This window comes from Pinus tabuliformis, chromosome 3_2 (assembly GCF_031772625.1).
Source record: "Pinus tabuliformis cultivar Carrire ecotype Pingquan chromosome 3_2, CPIR1, whole genome shotgun sequence".
NCBI lineage: Eukaryota > Viridiplantae > Streptophyta > Pinopsida > Pinales > Pinaceae > Pinus > Pinus tabuliformis.
The window spans coordinates 26,976,688-27,004,092 of record NC_142302.1 but is presented as its reverse complement, the minus strand read 5'-3'; the positions used below and the strand labels follow the sequence as shown (position 1 = coordinate 27,004,092).

Below are 27,405 nucleotides of genomic sequence, written 5' to 3'. Positions count from 1 at the left end.
ATTGGGAGGGAGAAGGGGCCAAGACTCACAGGAAATCGCATCAGCAACTCTGGAAGCCAGGGAAGGCCAAGATGAGAGCAGAAAGCCCGAGAGGATTAATATATAGATGAATCCTACGCTCTGGCACGAGCCATCCTGCAGGGAAAAGACCCAAATCTCTGTTGAAAATTCGCTTGGACGGAGAAACAACACTGGAAGAGCAAAGCATGACAAAATAAGTAGCTCCATATTCAAGGTATAGCACTGAACACCGCAGTCGAGGAATTATGCAATAACTCAGGCCTAAGGCAACATAAATAGGCATGACCTCCGAGAAGAAAGAGAGGCCCCCTGCACGTCGGCGTTTGACACCTGGGACAATCCATGCAAATATGAGACCGAAGATGGGAGATGTCCAACCAGAGAGCAAGATGTAGTTGGGCCCAGTGACCCACTATGAATTGGAATTTATTGCTCCCCGAGATACTCATCGTATTCGGAGGGAGGAGAGAGGAACGAGAAGCTCTCTTACAAACTATCAATCATATAATAACTTGAGTAGCCAACATTGTTAAGGGATTGGAGAGAAATCTAGCCTCTGGTTAAGTTCAATTTCACTTTGGTTCATGTTGGCACCTTTTTTTAGCAAGCTCGTTAGCTGTCGAGTTTAAGTGACTGAACGCATTATAATGGTCTATTTATTTAAATTGAGATATTGGGGCAAGTATCATGTGGTTTAATGTTGAGGATTCACAAATGGTGAATTTTTTTCATTTTGGTGAATTAAAGATGGTTAATCTTAAAATTAAAAAAAAATATATATTTCCTAAATAAAAAAAATTAATTATAAAAAAAAAACATTTTAATAATTTCATGTAAAATAATTAAAAGTAAAAAACATGGAAGTAAGATGTTTAAACCTTGTACATTTAAAAATATTTTAATGTGTGACTTAAATAAATCATTAAAAGGCTTATGTTAACTAATTTATATTTATATCAACATCATATATACCTATATATAAAAAAAAATTGTTAAACGAAAATAAATAAAAAATGTAAACAGAAATATTTTGATGTTGTATATATAAAATATCTATTGTGGGTTGATAAGATAGCTCAATGTACATGTTATGTAAAATATTTTATATATTGTTTAGAAAATTATGTAGATATCAATATTAGCTATTGGAAAAAAATGGTTTTTATGATTAAAACATTTAAAGTGGTCTCAACATTTTACAGTTTAATCCTTTTTAAGGTATATGAATTTTTTATTGTTGAAATCTAACAAAGATTTTTTTGGACTTACAAGTTTAAATTATGTAATCTTCTTTATAGCATTTAAAAATACAATTTAAACAATGAAAAATTACACATTGATTTTTGCACTCTAAAATGAGTTTGCCTTGAAAAAAATTGATCCCTACTAATATTAGATCCATGCTTATAATAGATCTATGCTAGTTTGATAAATCAAAGATTCATTTGGTTGAATATTAATCTATTAAAGCCTACATCTGTAATCTTTTAAAGAAAACACATATTCTTAACCATTGGATATAGGTAGAATCTTAATATCTAGTTTTTTTATCAAACTTGTGAGACATTTCTAATGGACAAATTTTTGTCTTATCAATGTCCAATGGCATATGTATACTTCCATATTTAGGAGATGTTAATGCTATATACTGGGATAGATCATCTTTAATAGGGATCTAACATGTGCTCAGAGGGATCCAATTTATTCACTTGCATATTTTTTTTATGAGCAGCTATTATTTAAATGTTTTGTATGATTTTATTTTTTTAGATTTATTTTTTTTTATTTCAGCTTATATGAGCAAAATTTCAACTTTTATGATGGACAGACAAAGTTACACATCATACTAAGCTGTAGAATTGATGTCCTATAGAATTAATGAGTTGTAAAATCATCGGCTCAATAATCTTAGTTACACATCATACTGGGCTGTAGAATTGATGGGTTATAAGATTGAGGGGAAAAATTTCAACTTTATGATGTACAGACAAAGTTACACATCATACTGGGTTGTAGAATTGATAGGCTATAAAATTGATGCACTGTAGAATGATCCTCATACTGAGCTGTACTGTAAAATTGAGAATTGAGAACAGCTCTCAGTTCAATAATCTTTTAAAATTTAAAATTCTTAAAATTACAGTCAATAAGACATCATACTGAGCTGTACTGTAAAATTGAGAATTGAGAACAGCTCTCAGTTCAATAATCTTTTAAAATTTAAAATTCTTAAAATTACAGTCAATAATCTTTTAAAATTTAAAATTATAAAATTACAGTCATGTTTTATCGGCTCGGCGGCGATAGACTTATATAAACAGTTTAAACAGTTTTTCATTTATTGAATGTTATTTTTCTTCTCCAGAAAAAGAAAAGAACCATTGAATCTAGTCAAATCGCACCTATGTTAAAAAGTGATTATAAAAAAACATACTTAACTTACCCAAAGTGATTACAAAAAGCATATTATTTTTTCAATCTGGCCTATTATTCATAATGAATAGAAAATTCAGATTTTCAAATCCATCTACATTAAAATGACAATAAACCCTAAGCTTTAAATAGTTTTTTTAATTTTTTATAAAAAGTTCTCTTCCAAATTCTCACAGATGTATAATCTACCTGATAAACCAGCAAAATGGCCTTTATATTGAAATATCATCTCATTTATTGTAAGCAAAAGTCCCCAAAATTGTACAAAAAGAATTTTTCCTCCTTCCCATCTCCCTTGAAATTTTCTGACCAGACTTCCTTTGATAATGGGCCATACACAAAGATATGCACAAACTTATAGATCTATAGTCTATTGATTTTTACTCTGACGTGCATCATACACGTGTACCAGGAACTCTTTACTAAAGTCGATTATAATTCCTATCTATCGCTCAGTAGCTCTGTCGGGAATTTCCTCCTTTTCTGGACCTCCGGAATTCCCTCCAAGACTAATTTTACTAATTTCGTCTATAACATTGTGAAGGCACAGAGCCCTACAACTCCAATAATTTAACTGTAAGCAGAACCTATTGAATGAAAAATTGTTTGTAAAAAACCCTAAACCGAAAATAGCTTCAGATGTAAAAGCGGCAAACCCTACCCAATACTATGCAACCCCTCTTAACACAATTTGGACTGAAACGATATCCTGGCAATGAAAGCATCCATAACTAAATATACAGAGCTCCCAAACTTATTCAAAACTTTGCCGAGAACCAATCAATCAAGCCCAGGATGCATACTCATATACCGACGAAACCTTTATTCAAAGTTGGTTAGGCCAGAGGAAATTCCCCATGGCGTAGCTCCGCCTGAAAGCCACATCTCCTCTGATCGGCAAACCGTATTCATGAAAAAGATTATCGAGCTTCCACTCGGGCATCGATTCATAATCGCCCTTGGAATACCGAGGATAATCCACCGGCATCTGAAAAACGCAGGGGCCATCTCCCCCTCCATTTCTTGAGGAAAAACCCTCATTTTCATTGCCATTTAAGGAGCCTGAAAAGGGCTTTTCCCATGGCAGCACTTTGGCTTCGGCCTCCAAGGCAGTTGGACTCCTTTCCCATCGCAGCAGTTTCTTGCGTATATCTTCCAGCGAACAGACGCGCCAGAGACCGCCGCCGCGCCCCGTATGGTTTTGCTTTTCATTTTCAGCGCACTGTGGCTCTGTAACAGGCATTTTGGCAAATTTGATGATCGCTAGGTATGCAACTTTGCGATAACAGAGTGCGTTGATGAATATATAGATACAGGAGGATGGTTGCGTGGAGGGTAAGGAAAAACAGAAATTGGAGTTTTCGGGAAGTGTGACTAGTGCCGTTGGGAGATATTACAAGTGACCGGCTCTGTGTATACCACGTGAGCCTCCAGAAACTAAACGTAAGGCAGCTTTTGCAGATCGGCGTAGGTGAAGAGGCCCTTGGCGATGTGGTGGGAGAAGGCCCATCATTGAGTGACAACTGTCTTAAGGATGGAAGACGATCTAATGGCTGGAGTTTATTCCATCGTCTAACAATCGATCTAAGGGCCCATAATCAGACAGCGCGACATGGAGGGGAGTTCCTCTCAGAGGGAACGCCTTACGGCGTAAGGAACGCCTTACGGCATAATTACGGCGTAAGGAACGCCTTACGGCGTAAGGAACGCCTTACGGCGTAATTATACTTAATTAATTAATTTTTAAATATATTAAATATAATTTTAAATTTAACACTTTACATAAATATATAAATTTTGTTTTACTTAAATCCACTCGAATAGTCCGGAAAAAAAGCACACACATTAAAAAAAAATTTCATTCAATATAAATACCATTCAAATGTGAATTAAAATTTTGAATCGTCCAATTCTAGCCAAGACCATTCAAATGCTCACAATGATCAATTAAATTTTTTGAATTGTCATATTCAAACCCAAGAAAATGGCCAAGTTAGATGAAAAAAAAACGCTCCCTGCTGAGGCTGCTCCAAAGAATTAGACTTCCACATACCTTTCGCCGTGCCACATTGCGATTTATTTCCCAAGGAGATTCTGTGGTACATGGAAACCCTGTTGTTTTCTGCTCCTGTATGGGCTACAAAGCACAGTAGGCCATCGAATGAGATTAGAGCATGCAGAATTTATTCAGCCAAACTTCTTTTGAGATGGAAAGGAAGGAATTTTTGCATGAAGTCCTCACTTGTAGACCAGAAAAACACCAAATGGCAGCACCCATATCTCATTCGCTCAATTTACAGATACCCAAATGCAAATACCTCCAAACTTGAGATTCACAATTGCGTAGGGAACACTTCTCCACCTGGGGTTTCAGCTTTCAATTCTTCTGATACAGAACAACCGCTCCCAGAAGTAGAGTCACTAGAAACTATCGGGGAGCAGTCAGAATTTGAGGATTGGGAAAGGGGTGTGCCTGTCGAGGATGTGAAAATGCTACTAAAACTCAGAAGCAAACATAATTTCGTAAGGGTACTGGAAGTCTCAAGAAGAGCAGACCACCCTCTGGCTGGCGCAAGGCTTCTGCTTTTGGATAAGCCTGGAAATATCCACAGTATACATTTTAAGTATAAAATCCTGACACATTCTTACTATGATGTGTTTGCCACGGTACCCCCTCTTCTTCCCCATGGGACCCTGGCGATATTGGGAATGGGTGCAGGCACAGCGGCCCATCTGCTTCTCCATTTCTGGCCCTCCATTGAAATTCAGGGGTGGGAACTTGACCCCGCAGTCATATCTGTTGGCAGAAAGTACTTTGACCTCTTGCATATGGAGAGGGCTCATCAAGATAAGCTTGTAATTCATATTGGGGATGCATTGGAGGCCAATATTCCAGGTGGGTTTTCTGGGATTGTTGTTGATCTGTTCTCAGAGGGAGTTCCAATCCCTGAGCTGCAGAGGCCTAGTACATGGAAGCGTTTGAAGGATAGGCTCAGAGATGGTGGTCGTATTATGGTTAACTGTGGGGGTAGATGTGTTGAAGCTGAGAGCCCTTCAAAGGATGGTCACATGGTCATGCAAGAGACCTTGGATGCGTTGGTTGAGGTATTTCCTCGTGAAGTTTTTGCACTGAGATTAGGATATGATAAGGTATATAGCTCCATTGCATTGACAGGGCCCTTACCTGATCTCCAGGCTTGGAAACAAGCATTGCCACCTTGTTTAAGATGTTACGTGAATAAATGGGTGCCTGTTTGATTTTATTTATATGCGTAGTCCTGTAACCTGCTCGTCCTTCACCTTGTCTGCAATCATGCATGCAAGCGCACACATGCCTGGTCTGATGCATAGTCAAACTGAACATCATAGTTCACACAAATTGCTTCGCTTGCTATCATCCATATTTCTGGTTGCATAATTTGGCAATACTATTGCAGAAAGTGATAAATATCTTTCTTTCTTATTGTAACCACAATATGAATGAGCTTTTTGGCCATGTAAAAGGAAGTGAAATTACCGGCATTAGCTTAACCAACTCTCTTTATTTAGCTCATTCTAGATGGAGTTCACGAGACTTCATTTTTTCCCATCTAGTTGTAAACTACTAAAACAAAAATCATACAGTCAATTCTAATCAGTGATATGCATCAGATGCCAAACTGGATCTTTAGAAGTACCCCCAAAATTAGATTGAGGAGTGGATTGTTTTGATGTATTAGAATAGCTTTTAACTTCTGCCCCATGCAAATTTTTCTCGAGATGACTTCTGTTGTTCATATTCGATTTGTCATATTTTACCTAAACTGCAAATGAGATCCCACTGTGTAATGAAAAACATTGGAGTGAGCTTGTTGCTTTGGTTCTATTCTGAACTCTTGGAAAGGATATGCACTCGGTAGCGTTTTTTGAATCCTTGTCAGTTTGGATAAGGATGGTCTGTACTGCTAGCTGTAAACCTATGGAACTGGATTCGTCCCCAGGCCCTACGTGTCCCGAATCCGGCGAATGGGACATGATTTGAGGAGATTCGTGTCCGAAAATCGGAACATGTCGTATCCGATCGGGACACTTAGAATCTGGAATGTGTCCCGATCAGGAGACTTCGAATCTGGAACGTGTCCCGATTTTCGGACACGAATCCATAAATGAAGAACCCGCACAGTGTTATAAAGGCGTATTTCCCCATTATATTTGCACATTCACTTGTTTAGTTTGCTGTGGATGTTTAGAAGCAAGGAGCAAAGGGTGTGGGAGCATTTTCAAGGAGAGTCAAGCAATAGGTAAGTGCTAGAGCATCTCAGATTTGATGATGGTGATACTATAGAGGGGTCATTCTCCGCACCAACGGATGCAGAGATGACTTTGGATACAAAGTAGGATGCAGCATAGGAGAGCAGTGGTGACCATGATTATGAGGACAGTGATGCTGATTTTGATGATGACTATGAGGATTGATGACTCATGAGTCATAAGCTACCTACTACCTTGAGGCTTGTATACTTGTAGACTTGTAGTTGTTTTGTATTTGCTATTTCTATTTGTCATTGGCATTGCACTACTAAACAATAACACATTTTTATTATGATGACTTAATGAGAAAATTACAATATCTTTATCTTACTATCTTGTCTTTCTCTTATTGGATCATTGATGAATTGAATATGTATTATAAATTTATAATTTATAATTTTTCATTTATGTCACAATTGTATTTGGAATTTTGTATGCATAATGTTACTTTGTAGAACTTACATCTAGATCAAGATCTATGTTTGAATCAATGAATTTGTATCATGAATGAGAATTTGTGCAAGAAATATCTAATTTTTAATATATATATATATATATATATATATATCCGAACGTGTCTTGTTCCGAGGGTCAACATGTCCCTATCCGACACTCGAATCCCCGTATCCATCGAATCCCGAATCCCCGTGTCAGGTGACTTAGCTGTAAACAATGATTCCAGGTGAAGAAAGCTGATACATAGGGTTGATACAGTTGACTATCACAGTTTAAACTTTAAAACTCTAGGTCTAAATGTTTTCATGCCAAAGTAACGCTTTTGTCCATGGCTAAAATAGCTCGTCCTAGTCTATGATGAGTGATACTTTATTAAACTTTCAAAAATGTCAAGTCTAAGAGAGAATTCCTTTCTCACTATGAAGTTACCAGAAGTGGAAAATTGAGAGATAACCACTGATAATCTGTCATGTCCCTAGGGGATTTTCGCCCTTAGGGTTATAGAACCACATGATAATATTGCACCAAAAATAAGAGTATCTTCTGCAATCTTTGCCAATGACAATAGAGATGCAACAATGAATAGATAAGCGATATTAACTGTATATATCAATTTGTAACCCTTATGGATTTACTCCCTACTGTAGTCATAACACTGAACAATTGAAAACAATAGATTGCCAGGAATTGTATTTCAAATTATCCACAATTCATAAACATAAATCAGTCCTCCACACATATGGGATTTGACCCACAATCCGTCAGTATTCTCACAACAATTGAAGTACAAATGCCTGTTAAATTACTAGCTAATCTACTAGCCTACTGATCTGCTTGACCTTATAACCAGCTCCAGAAATTGACCAATTGATTGCCTCCTTGCTGTCACCTGTTGCTAAATGAATTGCTGCCAACATAAGTCTTTTGGAAGGCCTGGGATGAGAATGGGAGGAATTCGCTGCCCTAATGATGGTAGCCCTACAAGGGCACATGATGACCTCTGCTGCTCTTGTCTCCCCTTAATCAGACTGTGGGCCCACAAAATAGGTTGGCTAGTGCGTGGATATGTGACCTGCTACCCTGGGATGATCTCAGTCTCGGCTTGGAAAAATCTGCTGCCAGGGTTAGCCCATGGACAACTTTGTTACCTCAGCCTCAGCCTCAGCCCAAGAAGATCCTCACTGTCGTGAATGGCTTCAGGAGGAAGGGCTAGCCTCAGCCGCTGCCCTAGAAGACTCTCGCTCTCCTGGTACAATTTCAATGTCCTTGATGTTAGCTTCAGGAACTCAAGGTAAGGCGGATTGATCACAGCTCCTCGAATTTCTCCATGAAATCTCCTTCTTTGCTTGCCTGTTGAACAGAGAAAACACTGCTTCTAGAAGAGTTATGTCAAACAATTTTGAGAAATGGAGAAGAGGATTAGTTAGTGATCCATGTGGATATTGGTGGCCACCTACCTATTCCACTTGGACGCCCGCCACTGTTTCTTTCAGTTTTTTAGTTTCCTTAATTGTAGCACAATTTACTATTTTTGACAGTTTTTTGGGTCTTGAACTTTCGGAGCCGTTTTGAGGCCCTAAACGATGTTTTTTGGAAAACAGACAAACATGAACCTTTGATTCATGTTTGTAGTCACAAGTTGTAGTCCTTGGATAAATCTTTCTAATGAGGTATTGTGCGCGTCAAACGGATATCATATGCCAAAGTTACGACCATGAGAAGTTGATGTACCAATTTACTCAAACGGGGCCCATAGTTTTGTCGCTTCATTTCCTAGGGTTAAGTTTTTGGACGTTTAGGGTTTTCCATTGTTTCTTAATAATAAATAGGCCTTCGAGCCTCATTGTAACACAATTCAGAGGCATGTAGCCGCCACATCTCTTCGCAGAGATAAACTACCATTGCCTGAGCTAGTTCATTTCTATTTCTGTATGTAAGCATATTTCAATTATTTGATATTAATGAAATGGAGTTTCATTTTTGTTGCATCTCTGTGTATATGTGTATTTCTGTATTTTATTGCGTTCCTGCATACGTCCGGTTCAGTGGTATCAGAGCGATCTGCTCTTTCTCTATTTTTTTTGCATGTCCCCAACGAGGTCAGGGTATAAGGAGTTAGGGCTTGAACTGGTTGAACCTTTGCAAGACCAGCCTCGCAAACCTCGACGACCTCCCATGGCGGAAGAAAAGAAAGATGAGGGGGTAGGAGATCCTTTCAAAATATTGCTCGAGGAAGCCCTCGAGCGACAGAGGAACGCGATGATGGATAACTTTGCCCAGATCCTTCGGCGGCTACCCACAGGCGACGCATCTTCATCCAGCAGCCACTCTGGAGGCGCCACTCCTTTTAAGGTACAAGTTAACTTTGATATTCCCATATTTGAGGGCCAGATAGATGCAAATGTTGTAGATAGATGGTTAAATCTATTGGAAGGATATTTTTCAGTTCATGACTTTTCCAATCGGGAAAAGATTACTTTTGCACTTCTCAAAGCCGCCCCACACATCAAGGACTGGTGGGAAACCTACTGTGAACAAAAGGATGAGAGGGAATCCTCACTGTTTTCAGCCGCATCCACTGGAATTCTTTTCGAGACGCCATCAAGGAACAATATTACCCTGTCGGGAGCTATGAAGATAAATACATAAAGTGGACCACGCTATGGCAGGAAAGGGACCAAGATGTGCCAAAGTTTACAAATTTTTTCCATACCCTTCGCACGAAGCTGGGTATCGAGGATTCTGAGCGGATTTTGGTACTCAAGTATTGCGACTGTCTACACAAGTACATCTAGGACGAGATGGAGTTCCTGGACATATCCTCTCTTGGCGTTGCCTATTGATAAGCTGTCAAGATCGAGCAAAAATTTAAACAGAAGAAGCGAGAATTTGGATGCGTGAATCTGGAGCAAGGGAAAGGCACCCACAAGCTGCTGAACAAAGGACCAAGCCAAGGCGGGGCAACCCAGGACAACCCGCCGAAGTCGCAAGCGAAGAACAACACCATGAAGACTAAGGACACAGGGACATGGTATGAGTTCCATAAGAGCCCCACTCACAACACAAGTGAGTGTCGAGCCAAACAGTCATTGGTGGCTATGCTGAAGGCTTCCGAATTAGATGCATGTTCTAACACTGAGTCAGAAACTGACAAGGGGAATGAAAAAGGGGAGCAATATCGATGCGGAGCCTAGTGCCACCATTGCCACCACCAAGATCCATAAGGATGAACCTGAAGATCCAGAGGAGGGGGAGCGACTCTTCCATTCACAGATGTGGGTGAAGGGTTCTCCACTATAGTTCATTGTCGACAATGGGAGCCAAAAGAACCTCATTTCAGCAGAGCTTGTGAAACATTTGGGCCTATCGACCACATCACACTCGCTGCCATACACCATCGGGTGGTTTCACCAAGGGCGAGATCTCCACGTTAGCCAACAGTGTTGCCTTCCCTACAACATCAAGCCGTTCACGGATGAGGTATTGTGTGATGTTGCTCCTCTTGAAGTTTGTGATGTATTATTAGTCCAACCATACTTGTGGAAGCGACATGCTGTGTATGAGTCTAGGCCTCGCATTGTTATTATTACTTTGGGTGATAAGTTGTACAGGATACCAGAGGTAGCACCGCCTACTGCCATTTCTTTGATCACTGCGAAGTAATGCAGTAAGATCATTTCCCAGACCGGGAAATTTGTTTTCCTTATGATTCGCCCTCAGGGCAAGAAGAAGATTGTGGCCACGACCTCCAGACAGGGCTCCTCTACACGATAACAGCAAATGGACAAAGTTGTGGAGGAGTACAGGGACATCTTCACCTCACCCACATGCGTACCTCTACATTGTCAGGTCAAGTACCCCATCGATCTGACCTCGGGTGCACCGCTACCCAATGGACCAATCTATCGAGGCTCTCTCTTAGAGAATGATGAAATCAAGAGGCAGATTCAGGAGCTATTGTAGAAAGGGCACATCAGGCCAAGTTCATCACCTTGTGGGAGTCCGATCGTGTTGATACAGAAGAAGGATAGGACCCGGAGACTCTGTATTGACTATCGAGCGCTAAACAAGATCACTATCCAGAACATGTATCTAATCCCACAGATTGATGACCTTCTGGACTAGATTAAGGGCACCAAATATTTTAACAAGATTGACTTGAAGTCCGGTTATCACCAGGTACTAATTGAACCCTCCGATTTGTGGAAGACTGCCTTCAAATCAAAGGAGGCCCTTTTGGAATGGCTGGTCATGCCTTCCGGGTTGACGAATGGCCCTCCAACCTTCATGAGGCTGATGGATGGCATCTTGCGACCCTTCACCAACTCATTCGTGGTGGTGTATTTGGACGTCATTCTGATCTTTAGCCAGAGTTGGGAAGAACACCTCCACCATATTTGAGAGGTCCTCCAAACCCTGCAACAACACAAGTTGTGTGCCAATTTGGAGAAATGCACTTTTGGTATGACCCAGGTTCAATATTTGGGGTACATCATTGATGAGCGGACCTAGCCAAGATACAAGTCATTCAGGATTGGCCAGCCCGAACCACTCTAACAGAGCTCCGCAACTTTCTTGGTCTTGCCAAATTCTACCGCAGGTTCGTCTTCGGGTTCTCTCATATCACTAGGCCCTTGAGTCAAGTCACCAAGGGAGGAGCGAAAGCAAAGTTCTTTCGGTCCAAATCCAAACAGAAGGCATTTGCCGAGTTGAAGCATCGCCTCTTCTCTACACGAGGGCTCACATTACCAGACCTGCAACAACCATTTGAGATCGAGATAGATGCCTCCGACTATGCTATTGGTGCAATTCTGACTCAGCAAGGGCATCTAGTGGCATATCACAGTGAGACACTTTCAGACACAAGCTCAACCGATGACAAATAGATGTATTCCATTGTGCTGGTTTGCCGACAATGGAAGCATTACATTCTAGGGAAGTAAATGGTCATCCACACAGACCACGGACCCCTGCAGTTCATACAAACACAAGGGAAGTTGCAGAACGATTGCCATAAAAAATGGTCCACATACCTGCAACAGTGTTATTTAAACATTAAGCACAAGAAGGGCAGCGCCAACAATGTTGCAGACTGCCGCAACTGACCGCTCGTCATGGTGTTGACCACTGTGCTCGACTCTTGTGAGCACGAGATTGCGGGGTGGTCGCATCTTTATAAGAGCAATATAGAATTTGACAACACATACCAAACGCTCTTGGAAGGCAAGCAAGTTCCAAATTTTCACCTCCAGGATGCACTGTTATGCCACCTGGGACACCTCTGTGTTTCTTCAAGCGAGCGTGCCAAAATGATTTGGGAGGCGCACTACAGTCGGGTCGTTGGACATTTCAGGGTAGATAAAACAATGGCAGTGTTGCAGAAGTATTTTTATTGGCCGAACCTTCAACAAAATGTTAGGAAGTACATTAGATCCTGCACTGCCTGTGCCATTGCCAAACCGACTATCAAGAAGCAAGGCCTATATACTCCTCTGCCTACTCCTAGTCGACCTAGGGAATCCATCTCCATGGATTACATGTCAGACCTTCCTTCTACTAAGCATGGCAACGACTGCGTTTTCGTGGTTGTCGACAAATTCTCTAAGATGGCCATTCAGGCGAACTGCAAGAAGAGTATCACAGCAGAAGCCATTGCTAAGCTTTTCTTTGAACGAGTGTGGGTACACTTTGGGATCCCACAGTCCATTATCTCAAATAGGGACAACAGGTTCCTAAGTACATTTTGGTCAAATCTTTGATCGATGTTGGATACCAAGCTCACTAGGTCCATGGATTTCCACCTCCAAACTGATGGCCAAACAAAGGTCGTCAACAGGATGATTGTACACATTCTGCGCATGTACAACTCGAAGCATCCACGCACATGGGATGAAAGCCTCCCCTATGTCCAACACAGTTACAACAGAGCTCTCCATAGCTCAACTGGCTATAGCCCATTTCAGGTGGGAGTGGGATTCTAGCCACTGTGTCCCATTAATGTGGCCATACCACCATTTGCAGCTACTCCGGTAGATTCAGCTCATGTTCGGTATGAAGCTGATAGGGCTAACAACTTCATTGAGCGCATTCAGCACAGGCGCCTGCAGGTCCATGACATATTGGACAGAGCCAATGCTAAGTACCAACAGCGTCGTGATCAACATCAGGTGCCACACAAGTTCCATGCAAGCGACAAAGTTTGGTTACATTTGTAGGAGCGCCTCGATGGGCCCCATTGCAAGCTTCGCCCGCTCTGATATGGGCCTTACACCATCACTAAGGCTGTAGGGGACAATTCTTTCGAGCTCAACATTCCACCATTCCTTATCTTGCACCTAGTGTTCAATGTGGATTGCCTTCGACCATACTTTCCACCATTATTGGACACATCAGACATTGCAGAACAACTCACACCAACAAAGTTAAACCCAGACTGCATGGAACAAGCCACAACTGATCGGATCATGGACACACAAATCAAGAATACTCGCCAACAGAAGATCCAACTGTATCGGGTTGTCAAAGCTAGCCAACTCCTTCACCAAGGCAAGTGGCTCACTAGGGACCAAGTTTAACAGAAGTTTCCCCATCTCATGGAGGTACTCAACGCAATGGGAACCATTGATTCCTAAGGGGGGAGGATTGATCCAGGTGAATATTGGTGGTCACCAGCTTATTCCACTTGGACCCCACCACTGTTTCTTTCAATTTTTCAGTTTCCTTAATTGTAGCACAATTTACTATTTTTGGCAATTTTTCGAGTCCAAAACTTCTAGAGCCGTTTTGAGGCCCTAAACGACGTTTTTTGGGAAAACAGGCAAACGATAGTTTTTAACTAATGTTTGCAGTCAAAAGTTGTATTCCTTGGATAGATTTTTTTAACGAGGTATTGTGCGCGTCAAACGGAAATTGTATGCCAAAGTTATGACCCCGGGAAGTTGATGTACCAGTTTACCCAAACGAGGCCCATAGTTTTGGCGTTTCGCCTCCTAGGGTTAGGTTTTTGGATGTTTAGGGTTTTCTATTGTTTCTCAATAATAAATAGGCCTTTGAGCCTCATTATAACACACTTCAGAGGCATGTAGCCGCCACATCTCTTCTTAGAGATAAGCTACCATCGTCTGAGCTAGTTTATTTCTATTTCTGTATGTAAGCATATTTCAGTTCTTTGATATTAATGAAATGAAGTTTTATTTCTGCTGCATCTCTGTGTATATGTGTGTTTCTGTATTTTGTTGCGTTCCTGTGTAAGTTCAGATCAGCTAAGGTGGGATCACCTCCATAGAAACTAATCAAGAGAGGAAAGGGGTCTTAAAACCCTCAAAGCTGCAACTCAAAGAAAACATAGATATTCCAATCCAATTCAAAGATGAGAAAATGTTTTCCATCACTCTCTTATTTACAAATTCCTTATGGAGTTCTTCTTCCTTATTTTGATGTGAGGGGTTACAAGTTTAGCCCCCAATTCTGGCTTTTTGCCCCAGCTACCCCAAATTTACCCAATGCTGCCCCAAAACATTGGATAATGGGTTTTCCCCTTTATCAATGGCTATAGCCTACAGGGTTGGATATGCCATTTCGTCCTCCCTTGGGAAATCAATTAATGGGGAACATGAAGTCCCCCCTTCCTGACATTGCTTGTCCTCAAGCAATTGCAAGTTTGGGTGCTGCAAAAATTGCCCCCCTGCTTTCAAGAATGAAGACTGCTCACTTGTCTTGTATCCTTCCTTCTGGTCACCTTCAAATTCTACACCAACATAGCTCTTTCTCCTCCCTAACTTGGGGGATTTTGGTCAATTAAGAGCTATCTTCCTCAGCTCAACCTTCAGTGGAGCTGCTGTTGATTGCCTCCTTGCTGTCACTTGTCGCTGAATGAAGGACCACTTCACCCGGTCATAAGTTTTCTCGAAGTCTATTTTGACAAACAAGACATTGAGGCTAGTATGATGGGCACATTCTATGCCTTTAAAGACTGCATTGAAATTGTCAAGGATATATTGCCCACAAATAAACCTTGTTTGTTCTAGGCGAATGCTCTTTGGAAGAATATGCTTGATGCACAAGGCAGATGCCTTGGCCAAGATTTTTTAAAAGGTGTTTAAAAGAGTTATGGGTCTCCAGGTGGTGTTTAGCACTAGGTCTCTTGCCATAGGAATGAGTTTGATAATGCCCTGGTTGATTCGAGCTCGCAGGGACTGGCTTCTGAGAGGCTCTTTACAAACTTTTGCACAACTAAACTTAACTTCATAGTTTACAAAAAATGCTTTGTGCACCATCATCAATATTTTGGTTGCAAAAAATTGGTAATATAATCACAGAAAGTGATAAATATTTTTGTTTCTTACTGTAACAGCAATACAAACTAAGCCCCTAGGATTAGCTCAATTGGTCGAGTTCTGTCAATAAAGCAGCTTTGCTATTGAGAGGTCATGGGTTCGATTCTCTCACCACTCTCAAGGTTAGGCTCCGTGGTTGAGCAGGCAGTAAGTGGTCACTTCAGATGGATCTGCCTGGTACAAATATTCTGGGGATGTAGCGGTCACCAATCTCCGGGGTTCATGAACCACATAGAAAAAAAAGGCAACAATACAAACTAGTTTTTTTTTTATGTAAAAGTAAAAGAATCTACAAAGTAATGAAATTGTTGCATTGGCTGAATCAACTCAAAGTTTTGTATTTTACTTGGTTCATTTTGGATAGATGGTTCAGTCCTCTTTGATATGTCCTGTAGATTTATGCAAATTTAGAAGATTTCTATTTGGATTGCCCAACAATTTTGCTTATCTAGTTGTAGACAAGTACCATAAAATGCATATATCCTTTGGCTACATAGCAGTGCTTCATACTCTTCCCAGACTCCTGAGTCTGGCTGAGTCTTGCCAAGTCAGCTCTGGACTGAGTATTCCCCAGCGACTCCCCTGGCAGACTCCCCTTTGGCTTAGCGGAGTCTCGCCAGACTTGCTAGATTCGGGAGTCTGACCCAGGCTTAGCCGACCCAATGACAGTGACCAAAAATACCCCACACTTGTGATTTTTAGGAGGGAAATGAAGTGTTTGAGAGGGCAAGAAGTCTTTATAAAGACATTTCTCCCCTCGTTCTTTATCATTCCATATATTTTTAAGAGCCATTTCTTCCTTAGAAGAGTGCTGTGTGCTGTCACTGTGAGCGGGTTGAGTTCATCATCATTTATGAGGGAAATTGAAGGGGGTTTTAGCATCATCAATGATCGCTAGCTGCTGAGTAAAGTCGTCTCACCCTCTCAGCATTCAAAGTTCAGGTAAGTTGGCAATTACACATTCAGGTTTTACTGTTTAGTTTATCAACTTGCATTTTTTTTAAAGTTTATACTAGTAGGCCTGTAGGATGGGATGTCATCCTACAGGCTTGATGAAAAGACTCAGGGTCTCTTTAGTGTTTCATTATCTCTAATGGAAACACCAAATACGTTTGCATCACAATTATTGCTTCAGTCTAGAGATTTTGGCTAACTCCTTGAGGGCTTATTCTAGGCATCTTTGTAGTCATGAATGAGACTTGAGATTGGACTTGGAGACATTGTCTACTTTGATTATCTAATTATGTTTTGAAACTATGAGTTATGTAGCTGAATGGAGTACTAATTGTGAATTTGATCGTGGAATCATGTTTCAGTTCACTATTTTGCATACAAATATCGAGTGTCAAATGTTGTGTCATCGTATTTTATGAGATAATCTTTTGAAATTCTGCATAGATTGTGGTTTTATAACTTATATGGATTGGTTTGTGCTCAAAATTTACCATGTTTTGAGTTTTTTTCTCTTTGCTGGGTCTGTGCTGAGTTGTTGAGTCTTGCCAAGTCCCAGGCCAACCGAGTCTTTGCTGAGTCCAAGGCTGGCAACTTTGCTACATAGTGATAAGCATCAGATGCTAAACTTGATGATTAGGATTAACCCGATAATATTGATTGAGCAGCAGATTGTTTTGATGGATTAGAATAGTTTTTAAATTCTGCCCCTTCCGAAGCTTACTCAAGCTGAGTTATACTTCTCATATTTTATCCAAATGCAAAATAGGCTCCACTGTGTTATCCGAATATACAGTGAAGACAAAATAAGATTCTCCAACTGTTTTATCACTCGGGAACTGAGTTTATTCCACCATGGCACCTTTGCCACAACTAAAACTTGCCAAAAAAGAAAAAATTCTGTAATACTACTTGCCTCAGTTAGTGCCCTGCAATTAATGTACTCAGCAGAATAGACAGTGAAACAAAAAACAAGGTCACAGAGGCCCCATCAGGGATTCAGCGACACAAAATTAAGTGGGGAAAATCAGAAATCCTCTTGGGATATAAAAACTCCACATTATCAAATAATATGGACTTTTATTAAATGCTGATTACATAGATACATCCTTTCCTGTTACAAAGTTATACCGTATACAGATGGTCTGGACTCTCTGCCAGAGATTATAGAGTTCCTCCCCTGTTGTTCCAGGGAAACGATGGGTTACCAACAGCTATTGTTTGTGTGTGCTAATGCAGGTTACGGAGTACATTCTTTGGTCTGTTTCAACATCACAGCCAGAATAGCTTTGTGGCTATTTATTGTGTCTATTCAAATCGTTCTCAACTGATTTTCATTACCATTGCACGAAGACCCTGCCCTTTTCCCTAACCATAAGCTTTGAAGCAGTTTTATTAAGTAAATTGTGTTTTTTCTTTTCTTTTTCCTTTGGTAAAATCTGCACTTTCACCAAAGTTCAAAAAAATAGGTAAACACAGTAAATTACAATGGTCCGTACAGATCAAACATTCCCCCATTTGGGGGTTTTTGGTTCCCAAAATTAGATTTGTTTTGTTACCAGGTGAGGGAAGTTCCCCTTTGACTGCTGCACTACTATTTTATCTTGTTCAGCCTTTCTCTTTTTTGGCAAATCTGAAACAGTCCGATACCTTTTTTAGACTGTTGAATTTGTGTCTACTCATTGCATCTCGATGGGTTTGTCTGGTTTTTCTCTTAACATACAGCCTTTCTTCATCTTCATTTTTGCTATCCAATGAGCAAATCTTTCATTGAAATCAGTAATGGAGTAGCATCTTTGTCCAACGTTGAAAGTTTAAACTTTATACAGACTCAATTTTCTTGCTTTTGTTACTTGGTACATATGCATATAGGCTGGAAGCTTTAGCTAAAATACTTTTTCTCCAGTCTTTTGCAAGATTTTGAAGGGTCCATATTGTATGGGTTTCAGTTTTTCATCTCCTTTGTTGAACCTCCTTTAGTTCAGGTAGAGCCATACAAAGTCCCCTTCTTCAAAATGACGACTCTCTCATGCTTGTCATGTTTATATTTTAAATTTTAATTACTGTGGGATTTTTGCAATTGTTCTTGTAGTTGCTTATCCACATGTTGGATTCTTTCAACAAACTTGACACCTTTTTAATTTTTCGTTGTTTTACTCTTACCTTTATCAAAAGAAAAATCATATGGAGTTTGTGGTAGAAACTGCAAACAAATCTGAAATAGTGACTGTTGTGTAGGCCTATGAATTGCTCTACTATAGCAGTGCTGGATGTATGGGATACTTTCATCCCATGTCCTCAGATGTTGTTTATTGTAGCCTCTCAGTAGCTTAACCAATGTTTGGTTTATAACTTATATTTTCCCATCTGTCTGTGGATGAAAGATAGTTCTCCCTTTGAGTTTGGTATCCATCAGACTCCACAATGTCATCCAAAAATGTCACAGAATTTGTGATCTCTATCTGAGATAATGGAATCCAAAATGCACCAATACATGTCTGAAAAAGAATCTGGCTGCTTCAAGTCCAATAACAATTTTCTTTTACGGTTGGTAGAAGAGCTTCCAATTTACGAATTGATTCACTATGACAAATAAATAGTCATAGCCCTGCTTCAGTTTTGGCAATTCTCCAAGGAAAGCGATGGAGATACTTTCCCATGGCCAATTTGGCACCAACAAAGGTGTGTATAGGTCCAGCTTTCTATTTTTTTGGCTTAGAAGTACTACAAAATGCACAATCTCTAACAAATTTAGCAGTGTCATTTTGCATTTTAGGTCAAAATACACCCCTTGTCAGATTCAAGGTTGTTTTCCCCACTCCAAAGTGTCCTACTACAGTCAAGGTATAGGCTTCTTTCATAAGAAATCAATGCCCAATAATCCTTTGAAAATTGAGAGTAAATTCAATCTTCAATCGCCCTTGCTTATTTGTTGGCAATGACATGGTAAATCCTTGGTCATTTGATTCTCTCAAGTCCTCATGTGGGAATGGTTGCGATTACATTGCAGTTGTGAGGACTGAAACAATTGCCTTAGGTGGCCTTGATAGCATGTCTGCAATTTGATTAGTTACTCCCTTCTTGTATTTGGTCACAGATTTGAATTGTTGCATACATGACATCCACTTCATATGTATTGCCTGCTGCAACTTTCTCAAAGTCTGCAAGAACTATATTGGCTTGTAATCAGTGTGGGTTACTATCCCTATTGGCTTGTGATCAGTGTGGGTTACTATCTCTATTCCCAGCACCTAGGGTCTCTAATGCTTCACTGTTTGGTCTAGTGCAAAAAATCCCTTATCATGTATAGGATAATTGAGTACAGCTCCAGGAAATTTCTCTGAATGGTATACTATAGGTTTGCCCTTTTTTATAAAAGCAACTCCTAACGTTGTCCATGAAGCGGCTGTGTCAATTTCAAAGTGCTTTCAAAGATTAGAAAGACCAAGTATAGTTGCTTTACAAATCTTATTTTGGAGTATTCAATGCTCACCGTGGTCAAAGCATGCAATGGTGCTGCAACAGTGGAGAAACGAGATATAGACTTTCTTGAATTCTGAAAAGATCCAAGAAAATTTCTACCTTACTCAAGTTTCAGGGTCTTGGCCAGTTCCAAATCACTTGTACCTTAGCTGGATCAGTCTTGAGTTCATTTCCTCCAACTGCAAATCCTAAATGAACAAAACATTGTTTAGCACAGTCACTTCTCTTCAACTTCAGCTACAACTTATTCTTAAGAATTTCGAGCATTTGCTCTATACGTGCCATATGTTCTTTCCATGTCTAGCTGATTGTAAGAACACTAAGAAAGTCACTGAATAAAACTACAACAAACAAATCAAGAAAGGATCTAAGTACCTCATTCATCAACCTCATAAAAGTTGTTGCAACATTGCATAATCCAAAATATATAACGAACCATTCGAACAAACCTTGCTTGGATTTGAAGGTGGGATTCCAAATATCTTCTTCATGCATCTGGACTTGACTGTACCTTGATTTTAGATCCATCTTGGTGAAGAATTTTGCATGTCAGACCTAATCCAATAGATCATCTTCTTTGGGCAATGGGTATCTGTTGTTAGTTGTAATCATGTTGAATGCTTGAAAATCCACACACATCCTGAGTTCCAGCCTCCTGTGGCACAAGAATAATTGGTGAGCTAGATGGTGAACTTGTCCTTATGGCTTCATGGTCTAAGAGATCCTGAATCTGCTGTTTGATTTCCTTGTTCTCCTCAATGGAGTTGTGCAACCCAATACTGGGAAATGGAGAATCCAGCAACAATTGAATCTTATGTTCAATTGACCTCTATGGAGGCAATTTGCAACCCTTTTATTTTTAGAAATGTAACTTCATACTTTTGCAACAATTTATCTAATTTTCTTCTTTTACCTTCGGAATAGGCTTGGTAAGATGAGTCCACTTCTCCTTGTTGTTCACCATTTGGCCTCAATACAAGTAACATGAATTTTCTGCTAGCATTTATCAGCTTTTTTGTTTAATTGGTTGATATGAAAGAGATCTTCCCTTCCCTCTGCAGCCATCGATCAAATAATGTTTCCCTTCATTATGCCATTGATACTTGTTATCTCTTCTTAAGAATATGGCATTCTTGATCCATATATGTGGACTTCCAAACACTACTTCACAAACATGACAAGGATTCACATCACATTCCAGGTCAACAATTTATGGAGATACATTAGCAAATGTGAATTTACATTGGCAAGTGACTTATAGTTCATCTGTTTGAAGCCATCCAAATGGGGGAGGCTCCAAGGGTTTGTTTGCAGTCATGAATTATTGAACAATATCTCTGAAATGTGGTTCTTCCATTTGCCCAGATCAACAATGGCTTTCACTATGGAATTCTTGATCCAAATGACTTTGTTGGAGGTTTGGAGCGAGTCATGAGACTAATATTTTCATTTGCTTCATCTTCTCCTGCAATTACTTTCCCTTTCACTGGGCTTGACAAATAATTTTGCGTTTCCTTTTTCTTATTTATTTGATTCAACCCTAGATGAAGTTTCCAGCACTTGTAATACATGTGCCCATCTTTGTCGATCTTTGCTGCAATGTTCTTTATTTGATAGATGCTGAACAATGTGACAATCTTCTTCTTTTTGTTTTTTCAGATTGCTTCTTTAAGTGTTCATCCTTTTGTAATGCAGTTTGCTTGTCCTCTTTCCAAGGATTGTTGCTCCCGGCTTCAATATATATGGCTTTTCTTTTGGCATCATCAATATTCTTGATTGCAAACAAACCCAATTCTCTCTGAATGTGTTTGTGCAGTTCTCAGAAGGTATTTCATCCAGACCCCATGGAATGTTCAACAAACTAGTGGTGTGTGAAATCCCAAGGTCTAATCTTGAATGCTTTTCTGTTGTCTCTACATGAAGTACTCTCATCTTTGTTGTTTCTCTTCTTCATGCCCAATAGGATAGAATTGGTCCTTTATCATTTTCTTGAATTGGTTCTTCACCTCGACCACTTTATGGAATTGCACACAACTTTCCCACCAAACAAAGGCGTGCTTTGTGTTTTTGAGTTGTGCAGAATTGATCCAGATTGGATCATTTTAAATTTTTTTATATGTTTCGATGCTTTCAAATTCAGAGTGAAATAAATTGGAGGAATCAACTTGTAGGGTCATTTTAATTGTGGGTCCTAATTTGGAAAATTGGGTTATGAAGCCTTCTAAACCATTTGAGGCATCAAACGACATTTTTTTGGATAAAAACTCTCTCAATTTAATGTCAGACCTTGGGATATTGATCTACACTTTAAGGCCTTTCCAATGGTGCAAGAATCACATTAATTAGAGTTCGTATGCAAAAGTTATGCTTCCTGCAAGTTGACTTACGATGTTGAGCACCATTGTATGAGAGGATGCCATGTCACCCCCCATTATTCATGAAAATTAGGATAGCCATGCGTGCAATTTCAAGAAGACTCTAGAAGGTTTAAAGTTGTAACTCTAGTTGAGAGTGGAGGAAGTCAAACCTTACCCCCCTAGTTGGCTATCAGGGTAAGCTAAAAACTAGACCATATTTAATGCTAAAACCATGTAAGTATATCACACAAAGTATCTTTTTTAAACTTTCGACTAGCTTAATACCTTATACAAGTTGCCATATTTAGGTGTGGGAGGATCATGAAATGCCCCTATTAAGTGTTCTTATCCCTAGCCGGAGGGATAGTTCCTAGGTTGACCCTCTAATCGAGAGGTGTGAGTGATAAGTGATATGGTCTAGGGTGTACTTCATGAGAGGTGTTATAGTCTTGTACATGGGTTATACAGGACCATCATCCATGGGCACCTTTGTGGAGGGAGTGCTTGCATTACTTGAGTTACCCTTTTGTCAACAAAATCATACCCAATAAGCATGTGGAAGTCTAGTGGGCCATTTACCACTATCACATCGACTAGCACAATATTCCCACCTAACATGATAGGAAAATGAGGAAGAATCCCTAAAGATTCACTAGGTATTCTATCAAAAGCCAAGATTGATTGTTAGTTGACATAAGCTTAGGAGAACCTAAAAAGATTACCAGTTAAGGAGGAATAAATGCTTTTCGAGGCTTCTCCTTTTACAATACATTGGTGAACAATTTTGGAGTAAACTCCAACCCTTACGTGGAAGGGTGTAGAAGAAGGAAGGCAAGTCTCAACAAGACCATTCCATTTAGAAGAAACACTCCTAGATTAGAGGGAACATGGTCAAAGTGAGCTGGGTGCTCCCTTGTTCAAAAGGTTTTGATCTGGTAGTGAAGAAAACATGGTTGATTCCCGAAAGAGGAGTGGGATTAGCGAAAGATTGCGTCAACTCGACCACTTCAACAACCAATGGCTAACTAGGTTGTTGAGAAACTAAAGATGGTTCAGGAGTAGAAAAGCCTTCAAACATGGACCACACTCATTTTATCTTTGGAATAAGAGGACATAGATGAGTAAGGCGATCTCCCTTGCAAACTTTACAAGGGAACTTGGGCATATGTTTTTCCCATTTAGATTTCTCAGTAACACCAATACCCTTGGCATAACTTACAATGGCTAGTTGCACACCCCTAACAGTGTTATTTTTGGGGCTAATTAGTTCTCTGTTGTAGATAATTGCACATTAAAACTTTTCAATATTTTTCCATGTTATATAGATAAAACATTAATATTAGCAAAACAGTGAAACAATAAGGAACAATAGAAGAAAAACATACACAATAGAGACTAGGATTTTTGGTCAGAGACCAAGGAAACCCCACAAGGGGGAAAACCTAGAATTAAATCTTGTTTTTCTTAGAGATTCATCAAATGTTTAGCTGAGATACTAAGTACAATAAGAATGAGACACAGATCTCCTAGGGCCTGGATCATACAGGATCTTCATAAGATGGTAGCAAACAAGCCTATGATGGAGGTATTAACAAGCCCTCCACAAAACCTTTGATCAATAAATGAAATCATAAAGGTTGCCTCCTTATCACTGTCACAAGAACATAGATCTCTGACTCAAGTAGAAGCACGTGTCACAGTCATATCACTGTTAAGAGCACAAGTGTCACTGCCATACATCACCATTATAAGCATAAGTGTCACTGCTATACTTCACTATCATAAACACACTAGCATATATCATTGTTATAAGGACACTTCCATATAAGGACATTGTCATATATTTTTGTCATAAGAACACTGCCATACATCATTGTCCTTCATAAGGGATTGTGTTAAGGGTGCTTCTAATCAATCCTCCAAACTGTGCACTAGCTGTCATACAAATCTGGGTTATGGGCATCCATCAATACATACAACACCTAACATCCATCAACAAAAAAAAAAAGCAAATTCATACCTTTGGGACATCCAACCTGCTGCCCTAAATCATCATTGTTCTGAGCACAATTTTAAAGTATTCGGACTGTTCACCACTCAAATGTACATTTGAGGATTAGTCAATTACGCCATGAGCAGAGTATATTTTTGAACATTCCATCATGGTTAGAAAGTCGGAATTTTCAGAATTCATCATCATCATTCAACTTCTGGTCTTCAGTTGTAATCCAAATTCTACAGCCCTACGGGATGATGTAAAAATAATTATAGTATGATGAATATAAAGCCATGTAACACATCTAGGTAGCTTAAGATTTTTGCTAGAGATTTTTCACTTGAGGGAGTTTTCTTTTCTTAGCTAATTATTTGTGTTTCTCAACACTAAATAACTGGTTAAGTTTTAGCTAATTATTTGTGTTTCTCAACACTAAATAATTGGTTAAGTTTTTCTCCCACCCATACCCCAAAGCTAAAGTCAGGCTTAACGGTGAAGCCTTAGGTGAGCCCTAGTGTATAGAGTTGATGTAAAATGCCATACTAGATCATATCTAATGTTTCACAAAATTTGGTTGTGTCAATTTTTAATTGTCAAAATTCCCCCATTGAACGGGATTTTTATGTAATATTTAATGTAAAATGTAAAAAGTGTTGTCTATAGAAGTTGTAGGGGTATGAGTACTCAAAATTACACCTCAACACCTCAACTTTCTATCTAGATACACTTTGAGGGTGGAAAAATGCTTATACCTCTTTAGAGTCATACTTTCTATTTTCTGGCAAAAAAGGGCAAAATAATTAACCATAAATTAGCCAAAAAATAAAAATGAGAGAAATATAAAAATTCTCTCCAAGTGAAAACTATAAAAACTAAGACAAAAATTCCCAAATATTAAAATCTTGTGGGATTTCCATTTTCCAAAAGGAATTGGTCCAAGCAAAAATTCGATGGGGAAAAGGCTCATGACCCAGAAAAAATCGTTTTTTTAATGAGATGGGCCAAGTTGGTTAAGTTGAATGAGAAGTTTTTGAGGAAGAAATTGGGAAAAAGCATTTTTTGGTCTGGGATCAAATCTTTGGTCAATCCAACTCAAATTTTAAGGCAAATCGAGCTTCTTCCTCAAGATCAACACAATTAATCAAGGGACATGATTAATTGGACGTGGATCAAGCCTTGAACTAGACGTTTTATTGTGGGATCAAGTCAAATTTGTGCAACTTGTTGGACCTAGCCGTTTTCACTTGGAGAGGGATCTAGATCTCTCATTTTTTCTATAAATTGAGCTCAAAGCTCCTCATTGTATCATGGAAAAATTTTGAGCTCTTGGCTAAGTGAAGCTTTGCTGGATTTGTAATATTTTTTTTGAATAATAAAAGAAAGTCTTTGGGGGCAAAGCTATGGTGTTATTCTTCAGTCTTTTATGGTAATATCATTCTGATCTATTGTGCTTCATATTCTACTGATGTTATAACTTGTTATTTCCATTTACTGGTGTATAGTTATCTTGCATCATTATTTGGATTGGAGAAACACTTTAGATTGGGCAGATCTAGTGGGTTTTCGGTTGAACCCCTAGACTTCCTTCTCATTGTGCTATCCAATCCCTGTGGATCTAACAAATATTTTCGAAAGTGTGTAGAAATCAATTTTATTTGATCAGATCTTGAGCACTTGGGGACGTTCTCGATTGAACCAACCAACTACTCAAGACATAGAAGCTGAAGAACCCATAGTGGGACTTTTCAAAGGCTTATCATATGAAAATTTGAGGGAGTTTTCTTGCCATTTGCTCCAAAGAAAAAGTTATTTATATTCCGATTTCTCTAAACTATTGTGCTTTACAAAATAGATCTGATATTTTAAAGAGCATATTGTTTGCTAATCAAGGAACGAAGTTGTACTCATATTCCTTTGATTTAGCCATTGTGAATTTGTAAATAAAGTTTGTATATAGATCTGACCCTTGTATATATAGTTTTGTTCATCTTGTATATATTTTTGGGGTTTTTCCTTCTTGTTTTCTTGCAGATTTGAATACAAGAGTAAGGGTTTGGATTGGGATTTCTTGAAAATATTGTTTTGCAGGTGAAAGGCTTGAGGATCAAACAATTTTTTTTTGAAGCTAAACCCTCTCTTTTCTCCTAGACGGCTAGGGTTTCTAGCACATCATTTTTTGTGAAGTCGTATGCCATTTCTAGAGGTATTTTCCTCAGGTTGCAAGCAAAAGAAGCTTTCTCGCATCTAAATCGAAAATTCTTGGAGGATTTCAAAAAATAAATTTTGTAAATTTTTTCTAAGTGATTTTTTCCAAAATCAATTTGGAAGAGCTTCACTTGAGGTTTTAAAATTCTATTTTTCAGATCTTGAATTTTGGAAGGAGGCCGCATTCAGTTTGGGCATAATTTCTCTAAGCCGCAAGCATAAAGAGGCATGATCTTTTCTTAAGTGTGGAATTAATTAACCCTTGAGTTGTTTTGCAGTTGAATATTTTTTTTTTCTTTTCTTGAGGATTTCAAGCTCGGTTTCAAGGAGATCCTTTTCGATTTGATCATTAAGGCTTTAACAAAATTCTCTGAAATTTTGAAGTCTTTTTCTCATCTAGCCGTGAGCACTGGAGGGCCAACCATCTCTCCTTGCACAAAGGTTTCTCATCTTCCAAGCGACTAGGGTTTGAGTGAATTAATGTGAGGATTTTTGATCAAATTTTGAAGTAAATCCATTGTTATTTTCCTCATTAATTCGTTGTAACTTTGAGGAGGGATTTTCTTTGTTGTAAGGTTCCATTTTTGTAAGAACCCTCCTTAAGATTATAGAGCCCTCTCTCTTGTCTCAAGAGGGTTTCTCTTTTTGTAATCTAATATAAAAATGATCTTCTCTTTTGAGGGAGCTTGGGGTAATCCCCATGGTATCCCACCTCCTTATTTAAAGGGATGACTTCTTATGGTGGTGACTGACTTCTTAGATTAGTTTTCATTTCATTGACATCTTAGTCTTTAGATCTAATCCCTAACTTGTTCTCTAGCTATTATTCTTGGATTAGTTCCATTTTCATGTTCGTTGCATTTTGGATCTAATCTCT

General features: G+C 39.1%; 2 protein-coding genes across 3 annotated transcripts; one reads left to right on the top strand and one right to left on the bottom strand.

Moving 5' to 3' along the window:
- Window positions 1-2,906: 2,906 nt before the first annotated feature.
- Window positions 2,907-3,878, bottom strand: LOC149179641 (uncharacterized). Its single transcript, XM_089418031.1, has one exon. The coding sequence runs from the start codon at window positions 3,695-3,697 to the stop codon at window positions 3,281-3,283; it is 417 nt and encodes a 138-aa protein (XP_089274157.1). The 5' UTR covers window positions 3,698-3,878; the 3' UTR covers window positions 2,907-3,280.
- A 564-nt stretch (window positions 3,879-4,442) lies between these two features.
- LOC149179640 (uncharacterized) lies at window positions 4,443-26,486 on the top strand. Of its 2 annotated transcripts, none has more exons than XM_089415747.1 (2): window positions 4,443-5,559; window positions 26,412-26,486. In XM_089415747.1, the coding sequence occupies exons 1-2, from the start codon at window positions 4,558-4,560 to the stop codon at window positions 26,469-26,471; spliced, it is 1,062 nt and encodes a 353-aa protein (XP_089271873.1). In that variant the 5' UTR covers window positions 4,443-4,557; the 3' UTR covers window positions 26,472-26,486. The 2 variants fall into 2 exon arrangements, with proteins under 2 accessions (XP_089271873.1, XP_089271874.1); XM_089415748.1 differs by lacking the exon at window positions 26,412-26,486 and adding an exon at window positions 6,684-7,074 and having other exon boundaries at window positions 4,444-5,559.
- The last annotated feature ends 919 nt before the right edge of the window (window positions 26,487-27,405 follow it).

Bases quoted from the DNA above. Each gene is read 5' to 3' on its own strand.
- LOC149179641 (XM_089418031.1), bottom strand. From the start codon at position 3,697: ATGCCTGTTACAGAGCCACAGTGCGCTGAAAATGAAAAGCAAAACCAT.
- LOC149179640 (XM_089415747.1), top strand. From the start codon at position 4,558: ATGGAAACCCTGTTGTTTTCTGCTCCTGTATGGGCTACAAAGCACAGT. The intron at 5,560-26,411 runs GTATTTCCTCGT...ATTGTTTTGCAG, and splicing joins CCTTGGATGCGTTGGTTGAG to GTGAAAGGCTTGAGGATCAA.